Source organism: Emys orbicularis, chromosome 2, assembly GCF_028017835.1.
Source record: "Emys orbicularis isolate rEmyOrb1 chromosome 2, rEmyOrb1.hap1, whole genome shotgun sequence".
Classification (NCBI taxonomy): domain Eukaryota; kingdom Metazoa; phylum Chordata; order Testudines; family Emydidae; genus Emys; species Emys orbicularis.
This window is the reverse complement of record NC_088684.1, coordinates 258,131,644-258,144,391: the sequence shown is the minus strand read 5'-3', so window position 1 is coordinate 258,144,391 and position 12,748 is coordinate 258,131,644. Positions and strand designations below refer to the sequence as shown.

The 12,748-nt window shown below is 42.9% G+C and overlaps 1 protein-coding gene across 3 annotated transcripts in view; it reads left to right on the top strand.

Annotated features, from left to right (window-relative positions):
- Window positions 1-11,121: 11,121 nt before the first annotated feature.
- TRDMT1 (tRNA aspartic acid methyltransferase 1) overlaps window positions 11,122-12,748 on the top strand; it is a 40,622-nt gene continuing 38,995 nt past the window's right edge. For 2 of the 3 annotated variants that reach the window (XM_065397964.1, XM_065397963.1), the window contains exon 1: window positions 11,122-11,213. In XM_065397964.1, coding sequence (XP_065254036.1) covers window positions 11,150-11,213 — 64 coding nt within the window. In that variant the 5' untranslated portion in view covers window positions 11,122-11,149. Of the gene's footprint in view, window positions 11,214-11,510; window positions 11,581-12,748 lie in introns of those variants that run through there. The other variant, XM_065397965.1, reaches the window with a different exon arrangement.

Here is a 12,748-nt window from a genome sequence, read left to right as displayed (position 1 = left end):
ATTGAGCCCAGGATGTGCGCTTGAAGCAGTTCAGGGAGAAGTAACCTTCTAGATAATAAAGCTGAAGAGAGGCCAGAAAGGGCGAGGATTTGTTAATGACTGGGATATGGCACCTTTCGCTCAAATTCTGGCATTTCTGAGTGTGGTAGTGATACAATGAAGGCTGCAGTAGAGCTCCCCATATGGCAAACAGGGAACACTGTAACTAGAGGTACACCTCTACCCCGATATAACGCAACCCGATATAACACAAATTCGGATATAACGCGGTAAAGCAGTCCTCCGGGGGGGAGGGCCGCACACTCCGGCGGATCAAAGCAAGTTCAATATAACGCGGTTTCACCTATAACGCGGTAAGATTTTTTGGCTCCCGAGGACAGCGTTATATCGAGGTAGAGGTGTATTTTCCTGTTAATCCAGTTCTTTTCAGGATATGATGCTACTAGCTATAATACCATATTGCACATAATGCCTGGGCTAGTGGCATATGCACTGGGAAAGAGATTTATGTACATTTCAGGTTGAAATGAATCAGCTGGGTTTATTTTGCTTTGTTTCCTGAGTTTTGATTTCTTGTGTTTGTCAGTTCTGCCATTTGCCACTTGGAGACCAGTGCCTCAGTCATCACTGCGATGAAGTAACCCCCACTGACCTTTACAGCTGTCGCACAGGATCCTCAATTGACAAATCCAGCATTTCACCTTTGTATTACAGCTAGGGCTTATGCGTCTGGTATTAGAAAACACTTCTTTTGCAAAATACGTCATTCATTATTTGACATCTACAAGACTTCATTCAACCCAGCTCTTGTGCGGCTGGATGTTGGCACTGCCAACACATATTCACTCATTCTCTTCTTCTGCAAGAAGATTTCTCCTCCTTAGGCAGAGGTATTTAGTGCACTCCTCTCTCCAATTAAATTATACTAATTGGGGCTATATGTGAATTCTCTCCTTCCTGTCTATCTCAGAAAAACAGCATTAAAATTGATAGCCTTTTAAAAAAAACCTCTGGAAAATCCCAAGCTTTTTATTCTCATTGGATGCAAACTTAATATGGAAAAAGTAATGGCAGCCAGAAGGGACAGCTTGGACTAATTTTATTTCAGCTGGATCTTTCACAAGCTATCTTGGAATACTTATATTTACTCCTATGCAATCTTGTCTCACAATTTCATCCCTCACAATTTCTTCCGCTCCGGGCTTCTTTAGCAAGTGCTCCCCTAGGCCTTTCCTAGCCCCTGATTTTCTATTGGAAGCACCTCCCCATGCTACCATCATGCCATGCGATGCCTGGTCACCTGATCTAACCACAGAGTGGGCAGGGGAAGGGAGGCCCAAGCCCAAACCCATCACCTGGGACTAAATGACAAGGCAAAGGTGGGGGAAAGCCAAAATCCCTTAAAGGGCTAGTCCACACAGTGAAAGAGGTAGACAAATCACCTCTTTGAGCAATACAGTGTGGGCATGTTAGCAAAAGACACGGTCAGTTCTGAAATATAATTGCAAAGCCTTTCTCCGCCTGTTGCTTGTCTGCTTGTGAACCAAATGCAACTGGGGCTTGATTGAAAGCCCACTGAAGTCAATGGGAGTCTTTTGATTGACTTGAGTGGGCTCTGGAGCAGGGCCTTAGAACTCAGAATCTATATTGTCCTGTGGAGGATTTGTATTTATTTATTTATTTATTTTACTGTTCAATAGGGTTTTTTTTTTAATCCCTTTCTTTGATCTGGAATGTGCAGCTACAACAAAAAAGTCAATAATGTAGTGTAAACACATGATCTGGATCTGGCCTGGGCTGCCACTGCAGGCCAAATGTTGTAACCAATAGGCTGGAATTGCTTAAAGAGCAACAGAAGTTCAAAGACAATTAAAGAAGCAACATCATTTTGACATGAATTCTTATTGTCTAGAGAATACATCCATGGTCCAACACTAGAAGGTGAAATTTAGTACTGTACTGGGAAGTTAAAAACATTTTAAAAGTATGAAACAAGGAACCTCTAAAAAATTGTAGTTGACACTTCCTCCGAACACACTCATCAATCATTTGTAACTTCAGTCACAAAACTTCCCCTTTGCAGAGTTCTTAGAAAAGGATTGGGTGAGACTAAAAAACCAAGGCTGATGCTGGTTTCATTTTTGGCGTGACAGATTCAAGGTGCAGTATATGAACCACCTTGAGTTCAGTAGCTATAAAGCAGTGGCACGGTTGGTTTCCCAGAAATACCACATGAGTGGCTGGAAAGCTTAACTTGACTTCTGACAAAAAATATAAAGTAAGTGTGAAACATTCTCTCCTGAAATATTAAATTAAACAAAGTTCAATTCTGATAAGCTGCAGAAGGTTTTCATTTTCAAAAATTAAAATATTTGGGCAAGGTTTGTGAAAACATTATTTTATGCTCAATTCTGTCCATAGTGGATGTTAGTATTTTTTTTAACTCAAATGATTACATAGCAAGGATATGACATGTAGATACCTAAAATTCTTTCCTAGCTAGAGTGATTTCTGACCCAGAATATATGATTTATTCCAGCCTGCTGAGAGGTCTGCATGCTTTTGCAGATCTACATTTTAGTATACCGCTATTTTAGAGCAGATCCTTCTTTTCAGTCTCCTATATTAACATTTACTTATCTCCAAGGTTCAGATGATCACTGAATCTATCTACCATTTTATACCATTCTACAAGTCTTGTGGCCCGATATATAGTATCTGAATCTCTCATTTTCTCTGACTTTCTATATATCAGCCCCAGGCACGTCATAGTTAAGGGTCTACTAGGGCTTCCATTATAAACCCTTATTTTCTAAGTTTGTGAATAATTCAATTGTAGACATTTACTCCAGAATAAAGCCTGGCAATGAAGCCTGAAGCTAGATCTGTCAGCGCAGAAGTATGATTCCAGTAAACCTCTGTTACATATTGGAACTTATGTGACCTGTAGAATGTTAACATTCCATGCTCATAAATATGATGGGAATCAGAACAGGTGCAAATAGAGGGGCCTACTGGCCCAGTGGAGATAGTCTGGATTCATGCAGTAGGAAATGCAGGGATGGCATGGAGTGAGGCAGAGTTAATGTAACCCCAGAGGACATGAGGCCCCGGTAAAAATGTAATGAGTGTGTGGTGGTGGCTGTTATATATACATAATAGCTTGCAGTGAAAGGAGGTATTTGGTGCAGTCACAGTCTGTAATCCTTCCTTTCACAGTGAAATGCAGTGTCCTCCTGTCATCATTTTTTCTTATTGCTGTAGTGACAAATTTTTCCTGCCCTGGTATCTGTAACATTTATAACAATTTTAAAGTATTGTAAAAAGTGGAAATGGTATAGTGGTTTTGTTTACATGTTTCCTTTCAGCACATACATCTGTTTCACTGAATGTGTGTGTTGGTTACCAGGGAAACATCTTTCAGATTCACTGTGATTAACTGTATTATCAGACTGATTGTCGAAGTTGTGGGCAAACTTCTGAAACAGTAGCTGAGAGAGAAAATACCCCTCCGTTGCTAGGAGGAAGGAGTTTTAAAAGGCTATTTGGATGGAAATGCTGGTCTAATGTGTTTATGCCAACAATTCTTTATTGTGCTATAAGTGGTTTGAGCATTGGCCTGCTAAACCCAGGGTTGTGAGTTCAATCCTTGAGGGTGCCATATAGGGATCTGGGGCAAAAATCTGTCTGGGGATTGGTCCTGCTTTGAGCAGGGGGTTGGACTAGATGACCTCCTGAAGTCCCTTCTAACCCTGATATTCTATGAACACCCCAAATGTTACATGTTCATTCTTGCAAGCTCACCTCCCATTGTCCCAATACTTCTTCCCTTTAAATCAATGGGAGCTTGATCAGCATCTTCACTGGCAGTAGCATAGAACACATCAGGTGCAGTTTGAGCCTAAAATTTACAGTTATTAGTCTAATCAGTGTTACCTTTTAGACAAAACTTTAGTTGTGACTTTTGAAACCCCCAGTCTAGGGATAGAGTGGAGAACGAAAATCGATTGTTATAGATTCTGATAGGATGGGAGACTCTCCCTCCTTTGTCAAGTGTTAAAGGTTACAGGTGGATGATCACTTTCCCTGAGGGCATTCCATACATGGAATGACATATCCTTCTTGGAAGGAGTGGAAGAAATTTGGAAGTGAAGGTAGAAATGACATTTCTTGACCATGGTTCTGGCCTGCTAAGTAAACAGTCCACCAGAAATACTGTCACATAGGGCCTGATCTAAAGCCTGTTGAAATCAGTGCAAAGTCTTCCATTGACACCAACGCCATAAACGGCCCATCTGGAAAGACCCATAAAGAAGAATTGTTTCCAGATTCCTCACTTGCATTTGCTCCTTTTTTCTACTATAAGTAGCTGAAACCTCTAAGGCTAGTTCCAGTGATGTGAACTACAGAACTGATTACTAAGAAGTTACTCAGACATGAGTGCTTGGGGAACTTTTGATGTTTTCCATTCATTTCCACAGGAGACCAGTAATGTCCCTCTTTGGCTCATGAGTTCCTGCTGCTTGTTTTTTATTACTATAGCATATAAATATTATGGGCCAGATTCTCCAGTCCACTTAGTGTAGAGTGGCCTTGAAGTAGCAAGAAAAGAGCAGTGGAGAATTCTCCACAGGCATAATCTGGCAGCGGTAGATCTGTCATCTCCTATGCCAGACTCTAACCCTGGTGTGAGGGAAAGGAGAGGATCTTCTGGGGTTAAGGGTGCTCAGAAAACAAGGGTGAAAAATCGGGACGGGGTGGGGGGTAATAGGCACCTATATAAGACAAAGTCCCAAATATCGGGACTGTCCCTATAAAATCGGGACATCTGGTCACCCTATCTGGGGTCGGGGGTGGGCAAAAAAGGAAGGGAGGGAGCAGAATGTATCTCTGCTATGTCCATGCAGCCTTAACCTGCTTGATGGCTGAGTGGCTTTGGATAAGTGAGCCACAACTGGCTTTTGACAGCCAGCACTGTGCGCTATGTCCAGCTCTATGCAGTATTGCTAGAATATAAACATAAGGGGCTAACCTGATTTCTAATATAATTTCACCAACGTCAACAGAAATGCAACAAAGATGAATTTGCTCCAAGAACTCATGACTGAAATATGGAAATATTAGAGAGATTTGTTTGAAAATAGCTTTATGTATGTATGTATGTATGTATGTATGTATGTTCCCTGAAACTTTCTTGGGGCCCAGTCTTGCAAACTGTACTCACACAAGTTGAGTAGTCCTGTTGAACTACTGTGCATATGTGTTTGCAGGATCAAGAACTTTAGTGTATGTACAGTACAGTTTGAAAGTCTGTGCTGAAAACTTGTTCTTCAGAGTGGTAACTGAATATCTTTGAATCATGTCTTCATTTCTAGTGTTTGGCAAAGGTAGTTTAGTTGTACTAGAAAAAAATTAGAACAGTTTTATCAGTGATTTCCTTCCTTCCTGCTCTGCCAGTGGTCTATGATCAAAAGTAACCTTTTTAGAAACATCACTGCCCAATAAATTCACTTCTGCAGACATGAAATCCTAAGGCTCAATAATGCCCCAATGTCACTGGCCTGGATTGCCTCCGCCCCTCTGCCCTCCCAAGATGGACCAGTGTGTCACCTGCTTTGATGGTCCCACCTCTACATCCCCTCTTCCTGGCCCCACAGAGGCTGCAGCATCTTTTCTCATGTACCTCCCAACAGGGTTTCACAAACCGCTGTGGGTAGGGAGTACTAATTGTACAAACATCACACTATTATATTAATGACCGGCATGTCACCAGTTTTTATGATATCTTACAAGACACTGTTTGGCTAAATATTCTGACAACAGTGTGTTGGGAGCATTCTTTGCCAGTTGGCATAAAGGGGCTCTTAGGGTCACAGGGGTTAAGGGCAAATGAGGGGAGTAAAGTGGAAAATGTAGAGAAACATGTGATATGGTTATGGTACATAGCTATGGGTCACTCCACTCTATAGAGAGGTGAGCACACAGATACTGAGGGATATGCAGTTCTTTCCAGTGGATCTTGTACCAGCTACCTGGGTCCAAGGAAACTGATTTGTGCTTTTGGTCAAATGAGTTAATGGAAACCTTCTGGAAGGCATATGCAAGGATGCAAGGTAAGGGGTACTGGAAGTGATTGGTGGTAGTTCCCCCGATGAGACTGGATATTAAGAAGGTTATCATCACGTTCCTCAGTAATCTAGTACCCAATGAGCTGATTGTGGATTGGCTAAGCAGATAGGTGGCTGTGTTGGCTAAGGTGAGAAAATCCTGAGTTGACTGGGGATTTGGATGTGGGAATGCATGCTCATGGTGCTCTTGTCAAGATCCTTGTACAACCATCAGATTTTGCAGTTGCTCAGCTGTTTCATGATAGCGGAAGTTAGTTATGTTGGACAGCCCAACACCTATCATGTGTGGGGCTTCTGTGTCCTGCCTTCTGGTACAATGCTGCCCCTGTGGGCAGTTTGGTCACTTAGCAGGCCTTTGTCTACAGGAGGCATATGCCAAGAGAGCACATGTAGGTAGGGAGGGTGCTGGTAGCGGGGTAATGGAGAGGTGGGGATGGCAAGATGTGGCATCTAAGAATGAGGGACAGGGGAACCGTGATAGCACAATCCCCTGTTGCTGTTAGAGGAATTGGGAAAGAACATGCGGAAGATGCTCCCCTTCCAGAGATGGCCAATAGTAGCACATGGACAAAGGTGTTAGAGGTTAGGTGCAGGAAGATGCAGAAAACATCACAACTGTAGTATCCACAACAGCAGAGAGAGGAAGCTAGGGCATAAGGGTGACTTTAGAATAGGAGTGGAGAGGTCTCAGGGGATACCACAGTTGGCAAACGATAGGGGGGGAGGGAAAAAGGTTGGCAGCCTCTGAGGTGGCTGTTGCATTTGAGGGCAAGGTTCTTAAAGACTCATATCCTTTCATAGGAGAGGTGGGGAGTGAGGGGAGAGGAATGGCGCTCTCTCTATGTCTCATGCCTGCTGATAGTAGGACAGTGTAGGTGAGATGGCATCTGTCTCACATGACTTTGACCTGGGTCAGATAGCCCTTCCTTCCCTTGTAGCCTCTGTCCTTCCTTATGCTCCCTCTTCTCATCTAACTTTGAGCAATAGGTTTCTCCATTCAGCTGGGCAAAGGAAATGGAGGCCCAGGAGGTAGCTAAAGTGACTATGGATACTGTAAGATGGTTTGGCCCTGTTCTAAATGGCTTAATATGTGTGTATTGCCTGATGCTGTGATGATGTAAAGAGTATGAAGATGTATGAAGAGTTTTAATAAAAGAACTCAGCATAGAGACAGCTGATTAGTCACAGCAGGTGCTGGGCCCATCTCCCTTTGAAGGGGCCAGTCAGCCTGAGACAAGAATGTTCCATATAGTGGACATGTGATAAAGTACACCTAACTGATTTATTAAAATTTTATATATACACATTATGGCTGAAAGCACCCCTGTATACACACGATTGTAATAATCTTTGTAGAAAATATGCCTTGTGAAAACTAGTAAGTTGCTGGTCAATAATATCATGGCAAAATGTACATAGCAGCATTATTTGTAAAGTTATGAAATCCCCTTGTATGCAGTTGTTAGCACGTATTCAAACCCACATAGCCCTGCCTGAGCCAAAGTTGTTTAACAGGCCTATCCTAAACAAAGGAATGTGTATTTACCTCAGTTTACATATACATAGTAAACAGCATCCTTGAGACAACAAGAGAGGGAAATGGCAGGACACAAGGCAAATCTGCATTTCAGTGTACACAGGGGAGAAGAAAGAGCATGGAGCCACCAACACCACTACACTCCATGTCACCTTCTTTACTTTTTGCATAAACTTTGCTTTGAGGAGTAATCCTCAGAAGAATCCACTTCAAGGGGTGACTGGACTCTAAAAGCGAGGGGCAAAAACACCCCAAGGTATCTCTCTATCTCTCCCTTTCACCTAAGAAGACAAAGGAACTAGCCCTTTGACTGTGAGGGGAGATCCTGACCTGAGAATTTGGTCAGCAATGTTGGGAACCTGTGGTAAGGATTTTACCTTAACAAGTCTAGCTTGTTAAATTCTTGGTACTAGGAAGTGTTTTATCTTTACTTCTCATGTAACTATTTCTGACTTTAATGCCTTCTACTTATACTCACTTAAAAATCTCTTTGTAGTTAAACAAACTTCTTTTATTTTTTAATCAAAACTAATCCAGTGCTGTGTTTAAACTGAACTGTTTGGTAACTCCAGTTAAAGTAGCAAACTGTTGAATATTGACCCCTTACAGAGGCAACAGACCTGAAATATCTGAACTGTCCAGGAGAAGGCCGGACAGTGCAGAACACACATTTTGGGGGAAATTTGGGACTGGGAGTGTGTTGGTGTCACCCTGCAAGTAGTAACCAAGGCTGATGGAAGCCAGAGTGTGACTGGTGTGTTGCTGACAGGCTGCTGGGCCAGGGCTGTAGCTATACACAGACACTCAGGGTGTGACTTGCATGCTGGTAGGCTGTTTGTGAGTGGCCCAGGTTAGGAGCTACAACAGCAAAGCATTGCAAGGCACCCAGGGTTGTGAGACAGGCAGTGACCAAACCCTCCCTGGTCTGAATTGCACACTGGAATGTGAGACACATGGTTTTAAATACTGTCATACAGTAATAGAAATAGGTTTGTGAGACCAGCTCAAAGAAATCACTAAATATTTTAGGTTAAAGAATCTTTAGTGATTTTGGCAGAACAAACAGTAAACTTGTCAGAATGAAAACCAACACTGAAGTGAATCATATCGTAACTTTCTCGCACATGACGTGATTATTTTTAATTCTTGGCATTGTGAATAATTTATATCTATGATCGTGAAAATTACAGTAGAAGTTTTGCCTTTGGAGGGATTTCATATAAGATAGTTCAGTGCCCTTAGCGAATATTTAGGAAGTAAGTTCTATGCACAAGTGATTACATGAAAAAACATAAGCCAAAATAACAGTTGAGAAAGGCAATCCGCACTGGAGGTGTGACGGGTTGGATCACAGAAACCCCCTGGGAGCTGCCACCTGATGTGCCAAGACTACCTCTGCTTCTGTTTTCCCTGCCAGCTCAGGACTCCAGCACCCTGTTTTGCTGAGCCAGACACTCCCATCTGCTCCAAAAAAGACCCAGGGTCTGAATTACTTGCCCCAAAGCTGCAGGTTTACCTAAAAACAGCTCACAAAAGTGTGCTTGTTTTTAGCACTCAGATGCCCAACTCCCAATGGGGTCTAAACCCAAATAAATCCGTTTTACCCTGTATAAAGTTTATGCAGGGTAAACTCATAAATTATTCGCCCTCTATAACACTGATAGAGAGATATGCACAGTTGTTTGCTCCCCCAGGTATTAATACATACTCTGAGTTAATTAATAAGTAAAAAGTGATTTTATTAAATACTGAAAGTAGGATTTAAGTGGTTCCAAGTAGTAACAGACAGAACAAAGTAAGACACCAAGCAAAATAAAATAAAATGCGCACATGTATGTCTAATCAAACTGAATACAGATAATCTCACCCTGAGAGATGCTTCAGTAAGTTTTTTTCTCAGACTGGACACCTTTCAGGCCTGGGCACAATTCTTTCCCCTGGTACAGCTCTTGTTCCAGCTCAGGTGGTAGCTAGGGGATTCTCCATGATGGCTCTTCTCTCTCCCTTGTTCTGTTCCACCCCTTTATAGATCTTTTGCATAAGGCGGGAACCCTTTGTCGCTCTGGGTTTCCAGCCCCCCTCACTGGAAAAACACCAGGTTAAAGATGGATTCCAGTTCAGGTGACATGATCACATGTCACTGCAAGACTTCATTACCCACTTGCCAGCACACACATATACAGGAAGACTCACAGGTTAAACACAGCCACCTGCAGACAATGGTCCTGGTTAATGGGAGTCCTCAAGATTCCAAACCACCATTAATGGCCCACACTTTGCATAATTACAATAGGCCCTCAGAGTTATATTTTATATTTCTAGTTTTAGATACAAGAGTGGTACATTTATACAAATAGGATGATCACACTCAGTAGATTATAAGCTTTGTAATGATACCTTACAAGAGACCTTTTGCATGAAGCATATTCCAGTTATATTATATTCACTTATTATCATATTTTTATAAAACCATATAGACTGCACAACGTCACAGGAGGATCAAAGGAAACTTAAAAAAGAGTAAACTTGTGGTACAAGATGAAAAAGATAAAATTGTAGAAATAAAAATTATAAATTACAAAAACAATGAAATGCTATTACTTCAAAACACTGAGTTGTGATTGCTTAAACTACTAGCCTCAGTTGGTATTGTAAATGTTTGCTTGCTATTAAAAACATAAATTAAATAGCACAGTGACATGAATATGCACAATATTAACCAAGATAAATGAGTGCTAAAAACAATGCAAGATAAAAATAACATTTAATAAAATAAAAAGAAATAACTGAAAGGAAGGAAGCTACAGTTACAGCGGAAGTCCAGTTCAGGCAATCGGATGAGAAGACAATTTTGTGCAATGTTATAAAGCTGCATCCAGACAGGTCACAGCTGGGAAAACTGGAAAGGGATTCTTTGAAAGGTTAAAAACATGGCTGAAACAGTCAAATAGTAAAAACATGTGTGAACATTTTGCATTGGGGGTGGGTGGGATGTGTAAGTCACACACACATTACATAGAATCCAGTCTCCTAGAGCCCAGAGCCTCAGAAGATAGTGAGGATCTGGAGCCCAGGAACTGGGCAGCACTGGGCCTTTAACACCGCAGCCGTGGGGAGAGGGGGCTGGCATGGACCAGCCAGCCAGGAACACATGCAGCCAGGCTGCCACCCCCTGCTTTGCCAGCCACTGCCATGGCTCGCCCCAGCTCCTGTTCTCTCTCCCCGAGCCAGCTTCCCCGTCTGGCAGCGCCTCTCCTCCCGTCTCAGCTCGCGCCCCTGGCCCCGCTCCCACCCCGCCACTCTGGGAGCAGTGATCCGGCTCCGACTCTGCCCCTCCCCCGCTTCCCGCAGGGAGCAGAGTCTGGGGGCAAGTGAGGGCGGAGGGAGAGAGAGCCGGGCACTGGCTTCAGCTGACGTTACTGAGCATGCGCGGAGCATCCGCGCATGCTCAGTGAAAGCTAGGTGCTGCGCGTGGGGCGGGAGGATGGGGCCGGTGCGCGTGCTAGAGCTGTACAGTGGTATCGGTGGGATGCACCAGGCGCTGACAGGTACCGGCCCCGCCAGCGGTCCCCCTCCCCCACTCCAAGCTGGGATTCCCACCGCCGCTCGGCCCGGCCTGTGCCGCCCCAGGCGGAGCCCTGGCGGGCCTGGGCTGGCGGTGCCCGCCGTGGGCTGGCGCAGGCACCTGTGCAGGTTGGGCTGTGCGCGGTGCGCAGGCAGAGGAGCGCATGAGCCCAGCTCTGGTAGCGTGGGGGGCCGATAGTAGCAGTCCGGAGCATCTGAGCTGCTTGTCTGCAGAGCTGTGCTTGGGGAAAACAGCTCTGTAAACTTGGGGGGAACAGGGTGGGAAAATTGCTCTGCAGACTGTCCTGCCGAAGCCCAGATCTGCTCGTCTGCCTGCTGCCATAGTGGTTGGTAGGTTCATTACTGTTAATATTAGATAGATATTACTTGTCTGGTCAAAAAACCCATCAGAGCAAAAATTCCTACTCCAGGGCTGCAGACAAGTAGAATTCTGCAAGGATGCCCTAAAACTAATCCCAAATTAAGAGTGTATTTAACATGCATGAGTGAGACCTGTTGGGTTTTTACCTGTGTGCATATTTGCTTTCACTTCATTGAAAAAAACCCACTGGGTTTTGGTTTAGGATGGCCTGTGTTTTGTGGTGTATAGTTATAAAAGAAGTATTTTTAGTAGAGCTGTCAAGCGATTCAAAAAATTAATTGTGTGATTAAAAAATTAATATAATACCATTTATTTATATATTTTTGATGTCTTCTACATTTTCAAATATATTTATTTCAATTACAACACAGAATACAAAGTGTACAGTGCTCACTTTATATTTATTTTTTTATTACAAATGTTTGCACTGTAAAAAAATGAAAGAAATAATATTTTTCAGTTTACCTCGTACAAGTAGTATAGTGCAATCTCTTTATCATGAAAGTTGAACTTATAAATGTAAAATTGTGTACAAAAAATAAGTGTTTTATTTTTGAATGCAATGTAAAATTTTAGCGCCTGCAAGTCCACTCAGTCCTACTTCTTGTTCAGCCAATCGCTCAGACAAACAAGTTTGTTTACATTTGCAGGCGATAATGCTGCCTGCTTCTTGTTTACAATGTCACCTGAAAGCGAGAACAGGCATTCTCATGGCACTGTTGTAGCCGGTGTCGCAAGATAAATCTTTAGCGCATCTGGCGCTAAATATATGTCCCTTCATGCTTCAACCATCATTCCAGAGGACATGTGTCCATACTGATGACGGATTCTGCTTGATAACAATCCAAAGCACTGCGGACCGATGCATGTTCATTTTCATTATCTGAGTCAGCTGCCTCCAGCAGAAGGTTGATTTTCTTTTTTGATGGTTCGGGTCATGTAGTTTATGCATCAGAGTGTCGCTCTTTTAAGATTTCTGAAAGCATGTTCCACACCTCGTCCCTCTCAGATTTTGGAAGGCACTTCAGACTCTTAAACCTTCGGTTGAGTGCTGTAGCTATCTTTAGAAATCTCACATTGGTACCTTCTTTGCATTTTGTCAAATCTGCAGTGAAAGTGTTCTTAAAACGAACATGT